Here is a 26014-nt window from a genome sequence, read left to right on the forward strand (position 1 = left end):
CTACAGCTACTGTAGCTCTTCTGAAATCTGCTTCACTGGATACCATTTGTAAAGTAGCCACCTGGTTCTTACTTCATACGTTTATATAACATTACTACTACTACTATTTAGCATTTCTATAGCGCTACAAGGCATACACAGCGCTGCACAAACATAGAAGAAAGACAGTCCCTGCTCAAAGAGCTTACAATCTAATAGACAAAAAATAAATAAAGTAAGCAAATCAAATCAATTAATGTGACGGGAAGGAAGAGAGGAGGGTAGGTGGAGGCGAGTGGTTACAAGTGGTTACGAGTCAAAAGCAATGTTAAAGAGGTGGGCTTTCAGTCTAGATTTAAAGTTGGCCAAGGATGGGGCAAGACGTAGGGGCTCAGGAAGTTTATTCCAGGTGTAGGGTGCAGCGAGACAGAAGGCACGAAGTCTGGAGTTGGCAGTAGTGGAGAAGGGAACAGATAAGAAGGATTTATCCATGGAGCGGAGTGCACGGGAAGGGGTGTAGGGAAGGACGAGTGTGGAGAGATACTGGGGAGCAGCAGAGTGAATACATTTATAGGTTAGTAGAAGAAGATTGAACAGGATGCGAAAACGAATAGGGAGCCAGTGAAGGGTCTTGAGGAGAGGGGTAGTATGAGTAAAGCGACCCTGGCGGAAGATGAGACGGGCAGCAGAGTTTTGAACCGACTGGAGAGGGGAGAGGTGACTAAGTGGGAGGCCAGCAAGAAGCAGATTGCAGTAGTCTAAACGAGAGGTGACAAGGGTGTGGATGAGGGTTTTGGTAGAGTGCTCGGAAAGCTTGGACTATTGCTTGGACTAGTCCACAATAAGACAGTGCATTTGATCAAGTTGTGCTGGCCAACCTGATGATGATGTTTCCTTGTGTGCAGGCTGCACCTGGTCAGTGGACAATAAATGGAAAGTTGAGAAGCCCTGAGCTTGGGAGTTACTTGCTTCTCAACAGAATAAAAACATTGCTGCTCACATAGACAGTAGCATTGATCAAGCACACAATCCAACCACTTCCCTGAGAGCTGCATTCATTCTTGAGCTATAGAATGAATTGAGATGCTGAACAGACTGGTGCATGTGGTAAAGGACATGTTTGCTCAGAACTATACACTAGTTCTAAGTGCTGGGAGAGATGTTCCATCCCAGCAACATGTGGTTGACATTAACTTCTTATGTGCCTGATCAATCCTGTTATGGAAAACACCGGTTACTGGTGAGCAAGGATGCCTGATCTGCATCTAATATGTAAAGGAAGGTATAAAATCATCATATGATGGTAGGATGATAAGATGCAGCTGAGATCTGTGTAACACAGGTAAATCTATGCACAGTATAGGTGTGATATATCCCTAATGTTGTACGATGAAGCCTGTAAACATACATGGTCTTAATGGTCTATTTTCAGTATCCTCACAGGAGAAAACATCCAGTTCAGCTTCGCAGCTCTCCTGTTTAATGAGACTATTAGGTTTTAGTCTAAATTTTCAAATTCTTCACTCTTACTTATGGTGTACACATTTTAAAATATAATTGTAAACAGGATCAATAAAAGTGCTCAAAATTTGAGTTTTCACTGGATTGTGTTTCTTAATATTTTAATCTCATGTTTTGGACACAGTTTAGAGAAAAGGCTGACTTCTGCTGATATAGTGAAAAATTTATGTGCCAAAGAATGCCCTGCTGTAGGAAAAGACCTAAGTCAGAAAGTATTACAGGGATCAAGGACTGTTTTTTTTTTTAAGGAAAACAGAGTACAGATGGAATGTAATGCAAAAATGTGTATGTTTATTTTACAGGGACAGAATGATATTGTTGAAAATGGAGCAAGAAATCATCGAGTTTATTAGTGACAACAAGTAAGCTGCTTTTTAAAAAATTAATCACAATAAAATGGAGTATTTGCAAATCAGTGGCTTGCTCATGCTGTGCATCACCATATGAATTGTCCCTACTAGTGTACTGTATTTGCATGAAGAGCAGTGTACATTGGTCATAGGAAAGGGTAAACAAGGAAACAGAAGAGAACAACACCGGCATGCTGTTGGTTCTTCCTCAATCTCATAATGAGGACACCAAATTGCTGTAGTTTCACTGTAGAGAGGATTACACAATTGGATGTAGAAGCCATAGTTTTGTTTTAGTAATGACCTGATTACCTAGAGTATTGGTAGTTTCTCCACTGACAAGAAGATATATTTAATTTGAATCCTCTGATATTTCTCAAATAGGGTAGATGATGACTAGGACTCGACCTCCTGTCCTGAACCCCTGCTGTCCTTCTACACTTGCTCTCATTCTGTCTCTCCCCCACCCCACCACCACCACACACACACACACACACACAAGAAGAAACCTCCAAACTCATTTTATTCCAAAAGGTGGAATTTTATTAAAGCTCCAGCACAGTTACCAATGCAAAGATCTAATGCAACCATCTCAATAAGCGTTAACAACTCTCTTAACTAACGGATCATAAAGTGCTTTCTTTTCTTTGGCTGACACAGTAATTGTACCTAGTTCTTTCCCTGCTTGCTACTCTTAGACTCACCACCACCGACCATCCAAGTCAAGATGGGGGGGGGGGGGCTCTTGGCAGCTTTTGCTAGTCACTCCTATGGAATTGTGTACACACACACACACACATGTTTTTCCTCCTTTGCCTATCTTCTCTCTGTGCTGTGCCGTGATGGGTATATTCCCCTCTTTCTCCTGACCTACTCAATGGGCGAGGAGGGTGGGAGCAAATGTCTCTGTTTTCTGGAAATATGGCATTGGTGTGCTTGTCTTGGTTTTTTAAAATCTGACCTGCTGTCTCTGATTCACCCCTTCCCTTCTCCTGATTGGTCAACTCTTTCCCTATCTAATTTCCCACCAATCCCAATTTACGTTCCCACTCCCCACCTTGCCACTGGATTCCTTCTTTCTTGACTTTCCTGCCTTTATCTTCCCTGTCTGTCCCTATGTCACCATCCCATTTGTGAGAGCCCGCTCTGATCCTCACTGGCCCTCCTTTCAAATAAGGTAGGTGTTGACTAGGACCTTTTGACCTCAGCCCTGAACTTCTGACCTCCCCTTGCTCCAATTCTGTCCACCCTCCCTGCTTTCCTCACTTTCTCAATGAAGATATCTCCAAACTCGTTTTCTTCTGAAAAGTGAACATTTTATTAAGAAGATCACAGCACAGTTATCAGTGCAAAGATCTAATACAACTAGCTCAATAAACATTAGTAAGTACAACTCTTAACTAGCTATCATAACTGACCTTCAGCATATGATACTCTTGGGTCATAGAGGGGCCACCCCCTCATATTGGTGCTCGGCATGTTTGATCTTACTAGCTAATCTTATTGATGGTCCCCTCCCCTTTTTTCTTCTGTGTGCCCTTTCGCTTCCTCCCCATTCTGCCTTGACCTGTGACAGTACATAAGTACATAAGTAATGCCACACTGGGAAAAGACCAAGGGTCCATCGAGCCCAGCAACCTGTCCACGACAGCGGCCAATCCAGGCCAAAGGCACCTGGCAAGCTTCCCAAATGTACAAACATTCTATACAAGTTATTCCTGGAATTGTGGATTTTTCCCAAGTCCATTTAGTAGTGGTTTATGGACTTGTCCTTTAGGAAACCGTCTAACCCCTTTTTAAACTCTACCAAGCTAACCACGTTCTCCAGCAATGAATTCCAGAGTTTAATTATGCGTTGGGTGAAGAAACATTTTCTCCAATTTGTTTTAAATTTACTACACTGTAGTTTCATCGCATGCCCCCTAGTCCTAGTATTTTTGGAAAGCGTAAACAGACGCTTCACTTCCACCTGTTCCACTCCACTCATTATTTTATATACCTCTATCATGTCTCCCCTCAGCTGTCTCTTCTCCAAGCTGAAAAGCCCTAGCTAGACACCTCACTTGTGAGTCCTCCAGCCAATTTTGGTCCTAGCTGAGGCCTGTACAACAGGCGTGGACGCTGTTCAAAAATACCATCCTGGAGGCCCAGGCCATACATATTCTGCAAATTAGAAAAGAAAGACGGAAGTCCAAAAGACACCCGGCCTGGTTGAAAAGTGAGGTGAAGGAAGCTATTAGGGCTAAAAGAAACGCCTTCAGAAAATGGAAGAAGGAACCATCTGAAAATAACAAGAAACAGCATAAGGAGTGTCAAAGCAAATGCAAGGCGCAGATTAAGAAGGCCAAGAGGGAGTATGAAAAAAAGATAGCATTAGAGGCAAAAAAACATAGTAAAAAATTTTTTCGGTATATTAAAAGCAGGAAGCCGGCAAAAGAATCGGTTGGGCCGCTGGATGACCGAGGGGTAAAAGGGGCAATCAAGGAAGACAAAGACGTAGCGGAGAGACTGAATGAATTCTTTGCTTCGGTCTTCACCGAGGAAGATTTGGGTGGGTTACCGGTGTCGGAAATGGTATTTCAAGCGGACGAGTCGGAGAAACTTACTGACTTCACGGTAAACCTGGAGGACGTAATGGGGCAGTTCGGCAAACTGAAGAGTAGCAAATCTCCTGGACCAGATGGTATTCATCCTAGAGTACTGATAGAACTGAAAAACGAGCTTGCGGAGCTACTGCTAGTGATATGCAACTTATCCTTAAAATCGAGCGTGGTACCGGAAGATTGGAGGGTGGCCAATGTAACGCCCATTTTTTAAAAAGGCTCCAGGGGAGATCCGGGAAATTATAGACCGGTGAGTCTGACGTCGGTGCCTGGGAAAATGGTAGAGGCTATTATTAAAAACAAAATTACAGAGCACATCCAAGGACATGGATTACTGAGACCAAGTCAGCATGGCTTTTGTGTGGGGAAATCTTGCCTGACCAATTTACTTCAATTCTTTGAAGGAGTGAACAAACATGTGGACAAAGGGGAGTCGGTTGATATTGTGTATCTGGATTTTCAAAAGGCGTTTGACAAGGTACCTCATGAAAGGCTACAGAGGAAATTGGAGGGTCATGGGATAGGAGGAAATGTCCTATTGTGGATTAAAAACTGGTTGAAGGATAGGAAACAGAGAGTGGGGTTAAATGGGCAGTATTCACAATGGAGAAGGGTAGTTAGTGGGGTTCCTCAGGGGTCCGTGCTAGGACCACTGCTTTTTAATATATTTATAAATGATTTAGAGATGGGAGTAACTAGCGAGGTAATTAAATTTGCTGATGACACAAAGTTATTCAAAGTCGTTAAATCACGACAGGATTGTGAAAAATTACAAGAGGACCTTACGAGACTGGGAGACTGGGCGGCTAAATGGCAGATGATGTTTAATGTGAGCAAGTGCAAGGTGATGCATGTGGGAAAAAAGAACCCGAATTATAGCTACGTCATGCAAGGTTCCACGTTAGGAGTTACGGACCAAGAAAGGGATCTGGGTGTCGTCGTCGATAACACACTGAAACCTTCTGCTAAGTGTGCTGCTGCGGCTAAGAAAGTGAATAGAATGTTGGGTATTATTAGGAAAGGTATGGAAAACAGGTGTGAGGATGTTATAATGCCGTTGTATCGCTCCATGGTGCGACCGCACCTTGAGTATTGTGTTCAATTCTGGTCGCCGCATCTCAAGAAAGATATAGTAGAATTGGAAAAGGTGCAGCGAAGGGCTACTAAAATGATAGCGGGGATGGGACGACTTCCCTATGAAGAAAGACTAAGGAGGCTAGGGCTATACAGCTTGGAGAAGAGACGGCTGAGGGGAGACATGATAGAGGTATATAAAATAATGAGTGGAGTGGAACAGGTGGATGTGAAGCTTCTGTTCACGCTTTCCAAAAATACTAGGACTAGGGGGCATGCGATGAAACTACAGTGTAGTAAATTTAAAACAAATCGGAGAAAATTTTTCTTCACCCAACGTGTAATTAAACTCTGGAATTCGTTGCCGGAGAAAGTGGTGAAGGCGGTTAGCTTAGCAGAGTTTAAAAAGGGGTTGGACGGTTTCCTAAAGGACAAGTCCATAAACCGCTACTAAACGGACTTGGAAAAATCCAAAATTCCAGGAATAACATGTATAGAATGTTTGTACGTTTGGGAAGCTTGCCAGGTGCCCTTGGCCTGGATTGGCCGCTGTCGTGGACAGGATGCTGGGCTCGATGGACCCTTAATCTTTTCCCAGTATGGCATTACTTATGTACTTATGTACTTATGTACTTATGTACTTCCCTTATTAATAACATATCAACAGCATTCTGTACATCACTATTAAATATATCTAGGCCTATATCCTGGGGTATAATCCTAGACTTGCCTCTGCTAATAGGTCATGTTGTGATGATAATCCCTCACATTTCTTGCATGAATTTATATATACATCTATGAGTTTTTACCTAGTTTTCTATATTGCACAGTATGCTCTCTCCCCTTTCCATATGTAATGTGAAATGATGCAGGGCCAGATTAGGTGTGCCACAGGACATATTCCCTGTATTTTTTGAATAAACTCCATGCTATGCATTGATGTCAAATAATTTTTCCCCTAAGTGAATGATCAAGAGCCAGGGGGGATTATATAACTGCAAGCACTTCAGCAATGCTGGTATCAACTGTTCCCACATCATACCATGCTGTCACAATCAGACTAGTGATGCATCTGCTGCTGAAATACCCAGATTCTTGCCCAGTGAGATAGCGCCCTTCTGTGCATCCAGTGTACGAATGAGTGACTGTAAATCCACATGTTGCGAAAACCTGTACTGAACAAGCACAAGGAAGAAGAATGAGCATTGCGCTGCATGAGAAGAAAAAAAAACTATGCCTCTGATTTAACATAAGTTCGGTCTGATGTATATCTTATATCTGTTAGAACGCTATCTACCTAATGCCATGACTTTACTCTTGATAGGCCTAACTGGCTCACTGTTATTGCAGCACCTATTCTAATGGAGTGGGTTCCATATGCCTGTTCCACGAACCCTATGTTTGCTAGACATAATTAAGGACTTTGCAAACTGGTAGCAGGTTAAAGAGTGGTTGATTTTATGGACCAGCAGCCATGGAGTGTTCTTTGGGCGGATAGTTAAATAGTGAATTAGATTATGAACTGGGTATATATTGCTGCCTTTAACCTACCTAGTGCCAGTCTTCATCCCTTCGCTTTTTGATCAGTTTTTGACCTGCCTATATTGATACGTAGTTTTCCCTCACCTAGATTTATGTCACTATCTAAAAGCTCTGTGGGATCGGTCTGTGTGGGCTTGGGAAGAACTAATTCACTGACACGGAAAGCATCAAAGAGTGCCATTGAGAATGCACACGTTTGCACCTTAATGCAATACCATTTGTAATTCTGCTACCCGGAAATGGCAACAGCCATTATGGCAAATGTAAGCCACATTGAGCCTGCAAATTGGTGGGAAAATGTGGGATACAAATGCTACAAATAATAATAATAATTAAAGAGCAAAGTTTCAAATTGAAACATATTTCTCTAAGGAGGACAAAGTTTATCAGCAACTCATGAGTAATGGAGTGCCTACAATCTTGCCTCCTGGAGACTTCGTAGCCCATCCCTTCATGAGCTTTTGATTTCAAAGTGGAACATTGGGATTTCTACACTGGATGCCTTCAAAAGGAAGCCAATGCCTGCCAGCTGCGAGTGCATTGCTCGCAGGCTAATGCCTCCTCATTTGGCCATTATCATAAAGTGCATAATTGTTCCTGTGCTAAACCATGAGACTTGCTGAAACTTCTGAATTATCTCAGGTACTTCTTTCTGGTTGCTTTGGACCGTGATGCTAGGATTGGTCTCCATGCATCTGAGGGACCAAACTTCCAGGCAGCAGAGAATTGTGGTTCTGTGAACATCAGCTGCTGGGGCAGGAGGCTGAAAATCTGCAGCAGGCAAATACAGCAAAGGTGACAACAAAGATGGTAACAAAACATCCAACTGACTCAATGAGTTCACATCAGAAGTTTAATTAAAAAACAGTACTGGACTCGACACAAATCATGTTTCGGCTGCAAAGGCCTGCTTCAGGAGTCTCTGTAGTATGCAAGTATTACATTTCTGTAAGTTCTATAACGCCTGTGAATAGTAAACCAAATAATGATGTGGAAATAGGAGCGTTCACAGTCATTCGCCACAAATGCACAGTGACAAACCAGGAGCGTACATAGACCTGTTTTGTCACTGTACATTTGTGGTGACTCTGACTGTGAACGCTCCTGTTTTCCACATCATTATTTGGTTTATTATTCAGAGACATTATAGAACTTACAGAAATGTAATACTTGTATACTACATGGACTCCTGAAGCAGGCCATTGCGACCAAAACATGGTTTGTGTTAAGTCCAGTACTTTTATTGAATTAAACTTCTGATGTGAACTCATTGAATCCATTGGATACTTTATTATCATCTTTGTTGTCACCTTCCTGTGTTTGCGTGCTTACTGAAAATCTGCAAGCATAAAGCTGAAAATAGTATCTGCTATGTTATTCTTTTCCCCCGGGGCATGTGAAGCCCTAAGAGTTATGTTGAAGCACATGCAAGTGAGGACTATTTCCCTGAGTTAAGGCAGTGACATAGGATGTTCTGACAGCTTGGCCTATTTATGGCTTCTACTACTGCATGTTGTCTGACCTAAAGACAATGCATTTGGTCACTAGTTTCAGAGCCCAAAAACCCAAAGCCATCATAAAAAAGCTCTAAGAATGTGATGTTGCCAGCTAGCTGGCCATTGCTCCACAGACCAGACCCCTCTAAAATAAATACTGAAGCCCTGCCCCCCCCCCCCCCCGAAGCATCAGTAAATAGCTGTAATTCATCATTATTCATAAGGGAGGCCTGCCAAAAGGCCAGTCCATTGAATGAATAGTATCCCAAATCTGCAAATCCTCCCTAAAGTTTGCTGTGATCCTAAAGAAATGGTGACTCCTTTTTATCCCTACCATTTGCAGCGCTAATCAGCAAGAGAGAAGATATGGCTCATCGGGACCACCCGAACTGCAAATGCTAGAAGGCCCCAACAGAGATTGGAACTGTTCTAGCATGGCCTTTTTGGCCTTAAAAGAAAATGCCTAATTTCTTCTCAGAGCTTGCACAGCTTATCCTGTGGCAACCAGGATACTTGTTGTATGGCATCCAACTCTATACCTAGGAAGGCAAGGGAGGGAACTGGTCTCATGGCTTTTAACTCCACTAGTGGGATACCAAAGCGTTTTAGGCACCCACAAATTCCTCCCTTTTCTTAACCAATGAACAGAAAATTGTCCAGACAGTGGATGATACATGGGTAACCTATCATCTACTCTACTACCCACTGAACAAAAGAGCTGAACCGCTCAAAAGTACTTGCAAGAAATGGAGCAGCCCATGGGTAGATACTTAGCAAAATAAAATGCATCACCTAGGCAGAAACCCAGAAGGTAAAAGGAGTCCAGGTGAACTGGTAATAGCTGGAAAGCTGACTCATTGTCCATCTTAGATTACTGTGACTGTATTGCCTGGTCAATAGAAGCGTATTGAACAGTGCATAGGAAAGGGTCAGTTAAGCCATTCATGGAAGTCCCTTTGGGGTATGACAGATTGTGTATTAGGTGGGATTTTCCTGGCTTTTTTGTGGGGGGGGGGGCGGCAATATCCAGAGGGGATAGGATTAAAGTAGGGGTCAGAATTGTGTTAAATGAACCGGCAATCCTACCCATGTCCATCTCCTTTTGACTCTTTTCTTTTGCCATCTCAAAGAGCATTTGAATTGATCTTATGTTGTGAGAAAAGAATGGGGTCTCCTCCCCCCCCCCCCCCCCCCCCCCCCCCCCCCCCGCCAGATGGACCAGAATTATAAAGCCCATGGAAAAGCCCTTTTTCGGGCTTTCGGAAAGATTCCTCTCTGGGATTGTACCAACCGGGGTAGCATAAATTGAAGGTTAATTGAGGTTGGGGTTGGGATCAGAGATCTTGAGGTGGTGATAGGAATGCTGTGATTGGGTATGTCTTATCTTTTGAGAACCTCCTTCAGCTATGGCAACCAATTATTCCCAACCCTAGTGATGGTATTGTAACATAGAAATAAGTACTAGAATCCAAACTGCTCTTCCACAAATGCAGTATATTATAAATCTTTACAAGACCTCAGTGGTCAACTCAAAGCTAAAGATTCTAGCTTCAAGAATCAAGCACTCAAATTGTCACTGGCCTCTTTAGTGACTCAAAATATTAATTTTGCTTGCTTGCTGTCAATGAAGTGTATTAACAAGTATGTACTTAACTTTGTCAACTCGAGGGCAGCAGTCCGACACTGCACATGTTTTCGCATTAAGCTGTTTCAAGGACATACCCTCAGTAAAGCTATGTTCCTTCTCTTGCTAACCAGTGATAATCCATTAATATGTGTGCAAGGCAGCCACACTTTCCTCCCTTTCCTTACCAATGAACAGAAAATTGTCCAGACTGTGAATGATGCATGGGTAACCTAATACCTACTCTACTGCCCAGTGAGCAAAAGAGCTGAACTGCTCAAAAGTACTAAGTAATACACTTCATTGAGAGCAAGCAAGCAATATTTTGAATCACTAAAAATGTTTATCATTTAAAAAGACTGATGAAGATTTGAGTGCTTGAATTTTCAGCTTTGAGTTGCACCGCTGAGGTCTTGTAAAGATTTATAATATACTGTAGTACTTATTTCTATGATATCCTTTGAGGACCTACATTGTGTGGCTAGGTGGGGGGACTGCACAATGGGAGCAGGTGCGACAAAATCTGCATGGATTCCATGTGCATTGCTATATTGCCTACATACCTCTCTTACTAGATGAGAAAAGACCTTTTGGGCCATAAGAGGGAGGATGCACCTGATGCTGAAAATGGGAACCTGTCGGAGCTGAATGGTCTGGATGAGGACTTTTGATCCAAACACAAATCAATGACCCTATGCTGCCAAGAAATGGAAATCTTTTTGCCATGCTCTATCTGAAATAGACGTCATAATTCAGCCAACGCCAGCCTCCATAATACTTGTGCACTCTAGTGATTGTGTCAAGGTACCTTATCACGTATGGACTCGTGGTCTCCTTTTTCTACTATTACGCTCATGAATAAATGAAAAGCAATTACCCAGTCATTAATGGAGTTGAATATCTTCAAACTCATTAATGACTGGGTATTTGCATTTCATATATTCATCTTCGGTTTATGCTCTTTGTCATTATACCTATGGTCTCCTGGCTTAGCACCTGCTGCATCATCTTGAACCCTAATAAGCAATGAGAATGTCTATGAATTCTCTTTCTGTATTTCTTTTTTTATGCTCTTGAGGGTCACCTTTTTATGAGGAAGTTAAAGCCACATATTTTTTCCTCACTTTTCCCTTCAGCATTTGCTACAGTCTGCTGTCCTTCCATTGTATACCTAGCACTGGCTGCATTGCTTGGCTGTCATTTACATCCCATTTTTCCACACTGGAGTGTCTTGTGCAGGAGTCCTTCTAGAAGCTTTGTTGCTAGGATAGAAAGGCCTAGCAATGTTGAAGAGATGGTGTCAGACTCACCCCTCAGGTTGCCCTTAGAGCTGGCAGATGTGGGAGGAGGCGTAGCACTGGAATGCATGTGATGAGGACTATTTGTGTGACCACAGGAACCTTCACTAGTGTCCCTGTTTGTATTTCTCAGCTGTTACATCATAGCAGTGGCCCTGTGCTTGTTCACTTGCTGGTACAATTTATTTTGTTCACTTGCTGGTACAATTTATGCATGAGGTCCTCTATGAGAAGCTGATCATGGGCATCTCCCCATATGCATTCTTTTGGCAGAGATTGATCAGAGGAGCTTCTCCTGACTGTCTTGGATGGTGACATCCTGGTTTGTGTTCCTGCCTGCCCTTTGGCTGCCTTCCAGGTGTTCTTTGGAGGCATACTGTAAGACAGTGGTGAACAAAAAAACATGGATTCTAGTAACATAATAAAATTGCAACATAGTGCTGATATAAGTACATAAATAATGCCACAATGGGAAAAGACCAAGGGTCTATCGAGCCCAGCATCCTGTCCACGACAGCGGCCAATCCAGGCCAAGGGCACCTGGCAAGCTTCCCAAAAGTACAAACATTCTATACATGTTATTCCTGGAATTGTGGATTTTTCCCAAGTAGTGGTTTATGGACTTCTCCTTTAGGAAACCATCTAACCCACTTTTAAACTCTGCCAAGCTAACCGCCTTCATCATGTTCTCCGGCAACGAATTCCAGAGTTTAATTATGCGTTGGGTGAAGAAACATTTTCTCCGATTTGTTTTAAATTTAACACACTCCTTATGGCTTGTTGCCATTGTGAATAAAGACCTTGTTCAGGAAGACACTCATTGTGAGAGGACTTTTTATTGGATCCACTGTTTGTTTTACCTTGTTGCTTCTTTAACATAAACATTTTCTCTTTAACTCAAACACAACAAAAGGGCCCTTTTCTCAAAGCCTGCTAGATAAACCCTTCTCAACTTAAGACAGTTTCTTAAACTCAGTCAAACAGAAGTCTTTACTTTCCTTCTCCAGTTGTCAGCATTTCCAGAGAGAACTGCTCCAGTATTTCCATCTACTCCAACTCCTCTCTACAGCTTTCCACCCCTCTCTTAATGAAGCTGCCTCAAACCCTCTCAAAGCTGGTTCAATTTTCCTATTAATTTCTGGCTTTACCCTCTCCTGCCTAGAGTCCTCCCACTGACTCTGGCTCTCTTGCTGCTGCAGTGCATTCTGGTCCTTTTAGTTGCCTTCTTCCTCACAATATATATATATATATATATATATAGAGAGAGAGAGAGAGAGAGAGAGAGAGAGAGAGAGATATCTAATTAGCTGGAGTTGTTATGGGTGCTTTTTTTCCACCCCCGTCCATTTGAAATTTATTTATGGCACAGTTGGAAAAGAAGATATATCATATCCCAGATTTCAAGTTTGTATATTACTGGTGGCAATATATAGATAAAATCTGGAAGGATTCTCAAGATACGTTGAAGATTGTTCAACAACTATCATCTTACTATTCACTTTCAGTGTGCGAGTCACCCTACTGAAATTACATTTTTGGATGTTAAAATCAGATGACAACTGTCTTCTCCAAAGCTATGGACTGGAACACTCTTCTTGAATTTAGCAGTATGCACCCAGCATATGTAAAAAGGTGTTTACCCTTTTCATAGTTTTTGCATTGCGGAAGAATTTGTCATACCATTGCAGAGTGTATATCTACAGCTTCTGAACTGAGGTCAGATGCTATCCTATGAAGGATGTTTGAAGAGCTAGGAAGAGAGCTGTGTATAACAACTGACATTTGTTATTAAAACCTAATAGATATTTAGCTGATGATCAATCTCTGGTGTGTGTGCGCTTTACAGTATAGTGATTTAGTGACCCGTTTGGCAAAAATAATTAAGAAATATTGGAATGTTTTATCTGTGCATCCTCAATGCATGGTATAATACACTCCCAACTGCAATTTGGCTGATTTCCTTTGCAATTTGGATGTTTGGGCTATCTGGTCTTCTGTTACAACAGGTCATAAGAAATGCGGCCGGTGTTTAATATGTGAAGTTACTGTGGAAGATAAGTTTTGGTGGGATAAAGGACGCCAATTTATTTATCTTCATTGTTCCACATCTTGTGAATCTGTTGGGGTCATCTATAAAGTACGATGCTCTTGCGGTTTGTTATACTTGGGCATACTTAAAGAAAGTTCAAAACCGGAATGGTAGAGTATAAACATTGCATTAATTCAGGCAAAATGGAAGCCCCGATGGTGCGACACTGTGTAGAAAAGAAGCACATTTTTATGGAATTACGATGCATGGTTATTGAACATATTCCTATGTCTATATTCCAAGAAGATGTTAAAAGAATATATCAGAGCAGAAATGGACATAACAAATTAAAGACTGTAATCCCAGAAGGGTGAAAATATGAGTTCTGACCCTTTAATGAGTGCTTGCATTTCACTGGCAAGTTTTGGCCAGCGTTTTTTGAACCTGTCGCCATATTGTTCACTTTTCTGTTTTGAGTTCTTCCTCCTGATGCATCTTCTTTGTGAAACAAGTGGCCCTTGTTGGGGATCTGAAATTAATTGCACTGCTGGTAGCAGCTTCGGAATGAGTGTGGAGAGAGGAATTGATCCCTGGAGCTCCTGGAAGAATTTAGGGACACACCATATAAGATTGGGAAGATGTGGGGGGGGGGGGGGTCACTCTATTCGGTTGAGTAGTCATTTTTTCTCCCATTGTGAGTTTTTTATGACTCCTCTTTTTTTTCAGTGCTGACACGGAAACCAGTAATAGACTGGACTCCTTTATTGGGTAGTTTTTTTTTCTATACCAGGCCTTTGTACCTTTCCCTGGAGTGTTTGAGGTTTAATTTATTTAAATTTGTTGCATCGAGCAATGAGGGTCCACTGACCTGAATAGTGGCAAATATTTTTTTTTTGATTATAAGACAGAGATTTAGTTCTGTTAGTTTGCCACCTCTTTTTGAATACTGATTTGAGAAAAATATATCCATGCATACCCATATACATATCTCTGCACACATGCTCATATTTATGCCAATCTTCTCTGATCACATTTGTAAAATACTGACAACATAATATAACTAAAGAAAAGGTCTAATGTCTATTTCCAAAGTCAAAACATGTGGCGTTACAGCTTGTAGGTTAAAAATCACTTTTTGTTCTTTATGAAGTAACAGTCTCTATCGCCTCTTCTCCAGTTGCTTTTGAAAATCATACACACAGTATTTGAAGTCATCTACTGAATGATTCAGTGTATTCCAATGATTACCCAAAGGAACATAATTCATATTACTAGTGATCAAATGCAATATTCTATGATCGTTGTCTTAACCATTCTCATAGTTTTCTCTATAGAGAGGAGGACATGGGCATAGAATGATGTAAATCACATATGAGGAATGCAATCTGACATATGACGCAGTAGAATACTTTTTTTTTCAGTGTGAGCATGTGTAAAACTTTGTATTGCCAAAGAATATTTCCAGACACTGCAAGACCCACACTTTCTGTGTCCTAAACAGGAAATCTCTTATGTATGCTAGAAAGTTCAGGCAGTACTGATGGTACTATTTTTTTTTAGATTCTTTTCTCTAGAATATGCTATAACTAGGCATTTATTCTTGAAGCATTCATGGGTTTCTAGAATGTGCCAGTATTGATGAAAAGCACATTGAATATTATTTGCCAAATGGGAAAATTTTAAAGTATAAACTATTTGGGGTTTGTCTCTGTTATTGTGAGGTAAGTAATGCCTCCCCGTCTCATTGCATAGCATTGGTATAACCCGCTAAAATGTTGTGCTGGATATCGTCTTCTGAATCTTTGAGCCATTGTTATAGCTTGTTTGTTGAAATCATCAAAGACTGAACAAAGTCTCCTCAGCCTTAAGAACTGACATAACGGCAAATGTTTCTCAAATTTTGATGATAAGTTAGTGTAACGTAGAAAGGCATTTTATCGGTGGGTTTCCTACAAATCATGGTGGCAAATAGTAAATTATCTTTTTTCCCGATAAAAAGATCCAAGAAAAAATATGTTCCATGTGTGTTATATCGCATTTTGAAGCTCAGGTATACATTTCTTGTATTCAGTTATTCAAAAAAAAAAAAACTAAGGGAAACGGGGTCACCCTTCCACATAACGAAAATGTTGTGTTGTCTATATATCTCCTATAAAAGCAGATATTTTCTTTGAAGGGGATCTACTAAATAATTCTTTTCAAAATTGGCTACATACATTTGCCTACATATAAATTTGCCAAATCTGGGGCCATATATGCCCCTATATCAGTCCATTGGTCTCACTATAAAACAAATTCTCAAAACAAAAATTTATAGTGAGACCAATGGAAGCAAGTGTTAAAATGAAGTGATTAGGTATAGGTTTGTGATGATTTTGGCCTTTTAAGGTTTCTTCAACAATAAGAAAGGCCTCGATCTCCAGAATATTAGTGTAAAGGGCACCTATATCCAAAATCGCCATGATAATCAGGCAAATCACTATCGAATTGTAACAAATTGATCATATGTGTAGAATCTCTGATGTATTATGGAATTAGTGAAACATTTGTTCAGAGGAACAAGTCAAGAAAAACAGGCAAGGGTTCTAAAATAGACCCATTTCCTGATATTGTTGGTCTGCTAGGAGGATTAGTCACTGATTTATGTATTTTAGGTAAAATATAAATTGTGGATTATTAACTTGGAAAAAAATCTCTCTCTAGAGGTTAAATAACCAGCTTTTAAATTCTATTATCTTTCTGAAGTTCTAGAGTGGGATCAAGTTGTAAAGGGATATACTATTGTACCATTTACTTGTATTTCAACCTCTTCTATATTGTCTGACCTGCTTAATACAACAGTATCACACCCTTTATCTGCTGGTTTGATTACTACCTGATGATTATATGCAATCGAGTTTACTGTTATTGATTCATTTTTAGTCAGGTTATAAAACGTGGTCTACTCTTGCACTCTATCTTTTTTAATATCCTTTTTTACACATTGTTTAAAAACATATCAATGGTCCATGTGGCCCAGGGAAGATCCATGTGGAAGGGTTTTTGTCGCCTGTGTCTACATGATAGTTGGTGTCTTTGGAGAAGGAGTGAATGACCTGTAACATATGAGTAAATGTGAAAAGATCAACCCTAGTTTGAAAGGCATTGTATCTAGTAGCTGGGACAAAAGAAAGACCTTTCTGTAAAACTTTGAATTTCTGTACCTATAAGGATAACATTGGATAAATTGAAAATGCAAGTATTTACTTCCAACTGTCTCAATTCTTGCTGTGAGGATAAAATCTGCCTCTAATAGGATACTAAAAATGTGGATGCATATCTTCCTCAAATGTACCACCTGTTCCTCTGATCACATTCCTACCCACCTTCTTAATGCCATCTCTCCTGCTCTTATTCCTTTTATCTGTCACATTCTCAACCTCTCACTTTCCACTGCGACTGTCCCTGCTGCCTTTAAACATGCTGTGGTCACACCTCTCCTTAAGAAGCCTTCACTCGACCCCACTTGTCCCTCTAATTACCGACCCATCTCCCTCCTTCCCTTTCTCTCCAAATTACTTGAGCATGCTGTTCACTGCCGCTGCCTTGATTTTCTCTCCTCACATGCTATTCTTGACCCACTACAATCTGGTTTTCGCCCTCTCCACTCAACCGAAACTGCACTTACTAAAGGCTCCAATGACCTATTACTGGCTAAATCCAGATGTCAATATTCCATCCTCATTCTTCTTGATCTTTCCGCTGCTTTTGACACTGTCGATCACAGCATACTTCTCGATACCCTGTCCTCACTTGGATTCCAGGACTCTGTCCTTTCCTGGTTCTCTTCCTACCTCTCCCTCCACACCTTTAGTGTTCATTCTGGTGGATCCTCTTCTACTTCTATCCCTCTGCCTGTCAGTGTTCCTCAGGGTTCTGTTCTTGGTCCCCTCCTCTTTTCTATCTACACTTCTTCCCTTGGGTCATTAATCTCATCCCATGGCTTTTCCTACCATCTCTATGCTGATGACTCCCAAATCTACCTTTCTACCCCTGATATCTCACCTTGCATCCAAACCAAAGTTTCAGCGTGCTTGTCTGACATTGCTGTCTGGATGTCTCAACGCCACCTGAAATTAAATATGACCAAAACCGAGCTTCTCATTCCCCCCCCCCCCCCCAAACCCACCTCCCCACTCCCCCTGTTTTCTATTTCTGTTGATGGCTCTCTCATTCTCCCTGTCTCCTCAGCTCGAAACCTTGGGGTTATCTTTGACTCTTCTCTCTCCTTCTCTGCTCATATCCAGCAGATCGCCAAGACCTGTCGTTTCTTTCTTTACAACATCCATAAAATCCGCCCCTTTCTTTCTGAGCACTCTACCAAAACCCTCATCCACACCCTTGTCACTTCTCGTTTGGACTACTGCAATCTGCATCTTGCTGGCCTCCCACTTAGCCACCTCTCCCCTCTCCAGTTGGTTCAAAACTCTGCTGCCCGTCTCGTCTTCCACCAGGGTCGCTTTACTCATACTACCCCTCTCCTCAAGTTGCTTCACTGGCTCCCTATCTGTTTTTGCATCCTGTTCAAACTTCTTCTACTAACCTATAAATGTACTCACTCTGCTGCTCCCCAGTATCTCTCCACACTCGTCCTTCCCTACACCCCTTCCTGTGCACTCCGTTCACTGGATAAATCCTTCTTATCTGTTCCCTTCTCCGCTACTGCCAACTCCAGACTTCACTCCTTCTGTCTTGCTGCGCCCTATGCCTGGAATAGACTTCCTGAGCCCCTACATCTTGCCCCATCCTTGACCATCTTTAAATCTAGATTGAAAGTCCACCTCTTTAACATTGCTTTTGACTCGTAACCACTTGTATCCATTCGCCTCCATCTACCCTCCTCTCCTCTTTCCTCTACACATTAATTGATTTGTTTGCTTTATTTTTTTGTCTACTAGATTGTAAGCTCTTTGAGCAGGGACTGTCTTTCTTCTATGTTTGTGACCTGTTGATGTGTAAGAGTGGAACCTATTCCTTCTCTTATCATAGAATAAAAACCTATCACTGCTTAACAGAAAAAAGAGCAAAGAGAAACAATGGAGAATCAAAAGGCATGCTGGTGCTAAAGTATATGTGAACAGTAACCCGAGTCAAAAAAAACAACTGTTATTGTTACACAAAAGTACAATATAAAAGACTCTCCAATAATATGGTGACTGACAGACTATAAACCCTCATCTCAACTTGTATTGAAAAGATCATGGGTAAACCAAAAGGTAGAATGCTCAAAACAGTATAAGTACAGTTCACGCCAGTGTATTGTAATTCTGTCTCTGTGCTTGGTACCCCATAGGAATTGAATGGTCCTTTGCCATGCTGGAATCACTAGCATGGCTTTGTAAAAAGAGCCCTATATATCAAGGCATTTTACAATATAAGATAAAAATCAGTCTATAAAACACAAGAGACAATAAAAACCTAGACTAGGACATCAGAAGAGAGAAGCGATTGTAAAATAGCACAACAGTCTTTAACCAGCAAACAATGCAAGCTATAATAAACAGAAACACACACTGATTAAAACATAAAAAAACACTCATCTTCCAGGAGTACTACCCCCACCGATGACCAACTAGTCCATTAACAATAAAAACATTGCCTAAACAACCATGCTTTAACCATTTTGTAAAATCTCAAAACCAATTTATCCAGCCTCAAATCTAGTGGCAAGGAGTTCTAGAGATATGGTGCTACTATGCTAAAAGCTGCATTGCTCTAAGAATAATGTCAAAATCTTAGGTAAGAAGGAACAACTTAAAAATTAGCCTTGATGATTGATTGAAGTTGTTTGGTAGGAATATAATCACCTAGAGGTTCTGGATTTCAGTTTTCTACAAGAGCCTGTGGGATCCTTTTATGAAGCTATGACAAAAGGAGGCCTGTGCTGGCATCGGTGCACGTTTTTGATGCACACCGAGTCCCCTTTTACCACAGTAGGAAAAAGGCAGGTCTTTGGTTTTTTTCAAGAAATGGCGATGTGGCAAGTGAAGCACTTGCCGTGCGGCTATTCTTGGGGGAACACTTACTGCCACCTATTGAGGTGGCCCTTACTGCCACCTATTGAGGTGGCAGTAAGGGCTCCCACACTAACCAGGCAGCGCATGGCACTGCCTGATTACCACCAGGTACACACCGGTGCTACAAAAATTTTAATATTTTTGCAGCGCCGCAAATGGCGTGTGCTGGGGGAGGCAGCTACTGCTGGGCTGCTGTAGTAGCTCATTGGTATTTCCCTTTTAGCGAGTGGTAAGTCCGCATTGGGCTTACCAGCACTTTGTAAAAGGGCACCTAAATTTGGCTTCCAAAACATCCCTTTGTCATTGGTACCCACATATACCAAGACAGCTGGCTACTCCCCAGCACCAGGGCCGCCAAGGTGGGGGGCAGGGGGGGCAAAATTCCCCGGGCCTGGGCCTCCAAGGGGGGCCTGGCGCCGGGGTCAGGCCACGGGCGCTGCAGTCTCTGGTCTCACCTGCCTGCCTCCATGGCTGCAGGCCCCCTTCATTCAAAGCGGCAGTCGCAGATCGCGTTTCTTCTGATCTTTCCTCCCTGTGTCCTGCCCTTGAGGAAACTGGAAATTACATCAGACGAGGGCGGGACACAGGGAGGGAAGGCCAGAAGAGACGCGATCTGCGACTGCCGCTTTGAATGAAGGGGGCCCGGAGTCGTGGAGGCAGGCAGGTGAGACCGCGGACTGCCAGCGGGGGGAGCGACGGGGGCGGCGGGGGGGGGGGGGGGCGGAGGCGGGACAGCCTTGCCCCGGGCCCGACCTAGTCTCTTGGTGGCCCTGCCCAGCACTATTTAAAATTTTATCTAGGTCATGCATGAGGTCCACCACCTCACACCAGGCAGGCAAGTGACTAAGTGATTCTCCTATTTGCTAGCCCCCAAGGTTGGACATCCTTGGCTACTACGCATGACCAGCGTGTGTTCCTTTTTGAAAGGTACCCCTTTGAATATGCCCTGCCCTGGACTTGCTCATCAGCATAGCTGTAAGAAAAGGCAGAGCTTTCATTTATGATCATTATCCTTTTAATGGGCTCCAGCTGGCTTGAGTCAGTTATGTCTGAGAATAATTGTATAGCTTTCATTCTAACTGTATAATGCAGCTCTTGTTTCCAACATGTAATCAACTAATATGCCATGTAATTTGCTCTCTGCACTACACAGCATTCCCTTAGTTGTCTTAAGGAAATCAGACCCCTTTTTTGATAGGGAGGGGAGAAATAAGAAAGAAAAAAGGGATTCAAAATTCCTTTTTGCTTGCAGTTATGATTGGACTGCAAAGTAGAAAGTCACAAACTGAAATTAACTTGATTTTATTTTGCCTGTTTCCATAAATAATTTATGGACTCATGACATGAAGCTCATTTTTCAAAGCACATAGACTGTCAAAGTTGCATAGGTTGTTATGTAACTTTGTAAGTTTATGTGCTTTGAAAATAAGCAGCTATTAAGATTCTAAGTGGAGAGTTATTTTAACATTTTTTTTTGTTCCAGAAAATCTCAACAATATATGGATGTGCATTGTTTAAAAAAAAATGCTAAATCTAATTAGTATAGTGGAAGTAGAGGTCACCCTTCATGTGGAAATTCAAAATGGAGGTCACCCTTCATGTGGAAATTCAAAATGGATGCCACAGTGGGGATATGGTAGCCACTATATAGTAGAAATAGACCAAGATATACATATGTTATCTGAATATGCTACACTGATCATATAAAATGTAGCCAGGCTTTAATCAGTGAGCTATGTGGATAACTGGAATTGACAGGTGTAGGAATTTGAGGGGCATTTTTGATATGATGTCTAAATCCGACTTTGGACGTTTTGCTGAAAGCATAAAAAATCAAGTGGTAAACATTTTGATTTTTGAACCAGGAAAATGTTTTATCTTTTTGTTCCAAAAAAAGCCATTTCCTAGACATTTTGTGCTCAGTGCATTTTTCTTTTGTGACCATTTTAGAACAACAGCAACAAAAAAATCTAAGGGGAAAAAAGTAAATTAAAAACAAGGCATTGGAACATATGGGGGTGGGCAGCATTTTTAAAGTGGCCACACAAATATCCCAGAAGAGCACTGAGACACCCTAGAAGGCACTGCAGTGGACATCACATAAAAGGTCCCAGGTACACACCTCACCATTATCCCCTTATATTGTATGGTGAGCCCTCCAAAATCCACTAAAAACCTACTGTGTCCAACTATACACCACTACAGTAGCCCTCATGTATGCTAGTGTCACCTATATATGGGTACAGTAGGTTTTAAGAGGGTTTTGGGGGGCTGACACTTTTCACCACAATTGTACCAGTTAGAGTGGGATATGGGCCTGGGTCCCTTTCTCTACAGTGCACTGCACTGACCACTAGGCTGCTATAGTAACCTGCTTGCTGTTCTCATAGGACTGGGCATAACATCTGATGCTGTCATAGAGGCTGGTATATACTGTTTCTTTCACATCTTTGGGGGTGAGGGGGCATTTTGGACATTAAAAAGTCCATCTGCCGCTTTGTACTGCTTTTTGGATGTTTTTCTGTTTCGAGAATGAGCCCATATGTCTTATTGTGGTAATTTTTCCAAACTATGTGTCTGTAATAAGGGACTCCTAGATATTAGGATATATGTCCTTAATTACTAACATGTTAACTTGTTAATACAGTATGCGTTAATGTGCATTAATCTGAGTTAAGTACATGTAGGAGTCAATGCAGACAATTTGAATTACAGCTGTGCCCCAACAGCTGAGCACATGGCTTCTAGTACAAGCATAATGCCCAACTTTTGCTTGCCAATATAACAAATATTATGCAAATAGGACCTGGGCAAAACTTTTGCACCAATCAGGAAAAGCACACCGGATGCAAGTTCTGCGCCAAGGGCAGCTAGGGGAAAATTCAGTATATCACGATCAAGGTTAGGCACCAGCAGGGCCGGTCTTAGGCAGGGGCAACACAGGCAGTTGCACAGGGCTCCGCACTCCTAGGGGCCCCACATCTCTGGCGGCACATCTGTCCTTCTGTCTCGGAACACCTCCCTGCTCCGTACCTTAATGTGCATCCACATTTCAGTAGAGAACATCAGGCAGAGGTAGCGATTTTCATATCCCGTAAGCTGCCGAGCCCAGAGTCACCTCGCTGCTGTGTCCCACCCCCTTTTGATGTCACTTCCTACTTCCGCAAGGGCGGGATGCAGCAGTGAGGAGGCTCTGGGCATGTCAGCTTACAGGATATGAAAATCGCTGCCGCTGCCTGATGATCTGTACTGAAATATAGATGCAAATTAAGGTATGGTGTGAGGTGGGGTTCCGAGAGCTCTAGACCTCCTTTTAAACTCTGATAAATTATGGCTTATGGTGGCAGGCGGGAGGGGGCCCCACTTAACTGGTCTGCACATGGCCCTGCAATAGCTAAGACCGGCCCTGGGCACCGGGGTAATCCGTGCTAAGCTAGTATTCTGCAAAGGGTGATCTGTGCACAGGGCCGGTCTTAGGCCAAGGCGACCGAGGCAGCCGCATAGGTCCTCACGCTTAAGGGGGCCCCGCGTGGCTCGCCTCAGTCAGCCTGAGCCTCCTCCGCTCCATCCCCGGCACTTTAAATTTACCTCGCTCCGCCTCCAACATCTGCGCAGCGTCAGTGAAAGCACTGCCTGTCTGACATCTCTCCACCAGCCTTCCCTTCGCTCGTTCGTTCCCTCTGTGTCCCGCCCTTGAGGAAATGGCATCAGAAGAAGGCAGGGCACTGAGGGAGGGAACGAACGAGCGAAGGGAAGGCTGGTGGAGAGACGTCAGACAGGCAGCGCTTTCACTGACGCTGCGCAAACGTCAGCGGCGGAGCGAGGTAAATTTAAATAGTTGAACTAGAAGAGAGAAGAGGGCGGGCAGATGGACATGGGAGTGGGAGGGATTGGGAGAGAAGAGCATTGACAAGGATGGACATGGATGGGAGGCCAGGGCCCAGGGAGAGAGGTGAAATTGCTGGACATGGAGGGGAGGGCAGGGGAGAGAGGAGAAATGTTGGGCAGGAATGGAGGGAAGGAAAGACAAAGGAAGGAGATGCACATGGATTGAGGGGAAGGGAGAGAGGAGCATTGACAAGGATGGACATGGATGGGAGGACAGGGCCCAGGGAGAGAGGTGAAATTGCTGGACATGGAGGGGAGGGCAGGGGAGAGAGGAGAAATGTTGGGCAGGAATTGAGGGAAGGAAAGACAAAGGAAGGAGATGCACATGGATGGAGGGGAAGGGAGAGAGGAGAAATGCTGGACATGGATGTAGGGGAGGGAAGGAAAGTAAATGCACATGGATGGAGGGGAGTGAGGAGAAATGCTGTATATGGATGGAGGGGAAATTGCTGAATTTAAGGGCTGGATTGGAACACTTTGAAGGCAGATGCTGAAACTGGAGAAAGGATAGGGACAGGGCTACAGATGGTAGACAGGACACATAAGGACACAGGAGGATGGTGGACATGGTGAGAGAAAAAAATATCAAATGGAAAGAAGACTCTGCATAAAACAGAAGACACTGGGACCAAAGCAAATAGAAAAACTAAATGATCAGACAACAAAGGTAGAAAAAAAGTATTTTATTCAGAATTTATTAATTGGAATATGTCAGCTTTTGGAAATGTGCATCTGTGATATTTTGCATGTAAGTTTCAATTTTTCTAGTATTGCTGCATGCTGAGTCTGACCTCTTGAGGTAACTTTCCAGTTCAGTATTTTGCCTTCATATCTGTTGTGTCATGTGTTTTTCATGTGTGATCAAGGTGCAGTATCCTGCTAGCGTGTAGTATTTGCTGCCCTTTTTGTTTTGTTTTGTTTTTCATGAGGTAGTGAATTGGTGTTTTAGAGACTGGTGTAATTACAGTTCTGCTTTTCCACGCATAAGGTTGTAGCTCGTCCTGCCTTGGAATTAGTGCTGTTATGGTTTGGTAAGGTTATGAGTGTGTTTTTGCACAAGTTTGTGTATAGTGTTTTGCAGTGGAGAGATTGTGTGTCCGCACCTCTGACCCCCCGGGGTTATGAGAATTGGAACTACTAATTGTAGTGGACTTGAACTGAATAATTTCTGGGGAGGGGGGGTTAATGATAGCATTGTGCTTATTATTTCAATCAGTTTTTCTGTACAAGTTTAGCTTCATTTGTCTTTATTTGAAATTTCATAAATACAAAATTTTCTAAAAATTGAACAATCTTATCAATGGGGTGGGGGCGGGGCTAGGGCAGGGGTGTGGCTAGGATGGGGCCCCACCAAATTGGTCTGCACATGGCCCCGCACTTGCTAAGACCAGCCCTGTCTGTGCACAACGACCTTTACAGAATACTAGCTCAGAGTGCATCTCATGCCTAACTTTGGCATGAGCATTTATGCCTGCCAAAAGCTGGTGTAAATGCTTGCACCCAACTAATGACAGGCACATAAATGACATTCTACAGCATCGCACCAAAATTTCTGAGAATGCCCCTGATATGCCTGTGTCCCTCCTGTGGCCACGCCCCCTTTGGAGTTGCATACCATAAAATTTAGGTGTACATGTTATAGAATAGGGCACAGGACAGATCCACATTCAAGTCCTAATGACAGCTCATTAATGAATTTTTTTTACGTGCAGATCTGTGATTCCTGCCCAAATTTACACACCCAACTTTGGGCAACCTGTACAGAGTCTGACAGCTAGTGCTGTGCATGTCTGAACAGAAAAAATGTATTGGCACACATCACAGATGCTGGAATGCTATTCTGTACTTAAAATTTGGTGATGCCGCTATATATGTGCAGAATATCACTGTGGCACATGTGCAGATTAGTGACAATATAATTTTTTTTTTCTGCTGTGGTGTAGGTGCCCTTAATACAGAACTGTTACCTCCCCCCTTCTGTCTCTCTTTTGTGGAGGCCATAGAAAAAAGTTGGTAGATCTTATATACACACAGGAAAATGAACAGGCTTTGAATCCTCACAGATGCTACTGCAGTCGAACAAGCTAACCCTTCTTCAGAGTGTGGCATTAAAGCTCTGGCGTGTTGGGTTTTACAGTCTTTTTTGCCCATTTCTTCTTCACATCAGGGTGGAATAGCTAATAGCCTCATTACCATTGTTATGCCACCTGTGCTAGGCACACCTCAGACACCTGTTAACAGCATTGGATCTGGCTTTATTCTAAAACCGGCCTGAGCTCTTAACACCAACCATTGATCTAGCAGTAATACATGCGCATGGTGACCAGTCAGCTTGTACCAACTGCTGATTAACATCGGAAACGCATTTGGGAGGAAATAAATCATCCAGGCATTATGGGCGTGCGTCAATTCTGAAATTACCACCAGGAGGGTGCAGTAGTCTCATTTTGGTGTGTGCTGCACGTGCGTAGAGCCTAACACACCTTTGTAAAAGGGCCCCATAGATTCCAATTAAATCTAATGCCAATAATCACTTGTTAAAAAGCCAATTTGC

General features: G+C 42.5%; 1 protein-coding gene across 1 annotated transcript in view; it reads left to right on the forward strand.

Moving 5' to 3' along the window:
• ARPP21 (cAMP regulated phosphoprotein 21) overlaps positions 1–26014 on the forward strand; it is a 419327-nt gene that overhangs the window by 30553 nt on the left and 362760 nt on the right. Inside the window, exon 7 of the mRNA XM_030203507.1 lies at positions 1803–1862. Within this exon, the coding sequence (XP_030059367.1) occupies positions 1803–1862 (60 nt within the window). The remainder of the gene's footprint in view (positions 1–1802; positions 1863–26014) is intronic.

This window comes from Microcaecilia unicolor, chromosome 1, assembly GCF_901765095.1.
Source record: "Microcaecilia unicolor chromosome 1, aMicUni1.1, whole genome shotgun sequence".
NCBI lineage: Eukaryota > Metazoa > Chordata > Amphibia > Gymnophiona > Siphonopidae > Microcaecilia > Microcaecilia unicolor.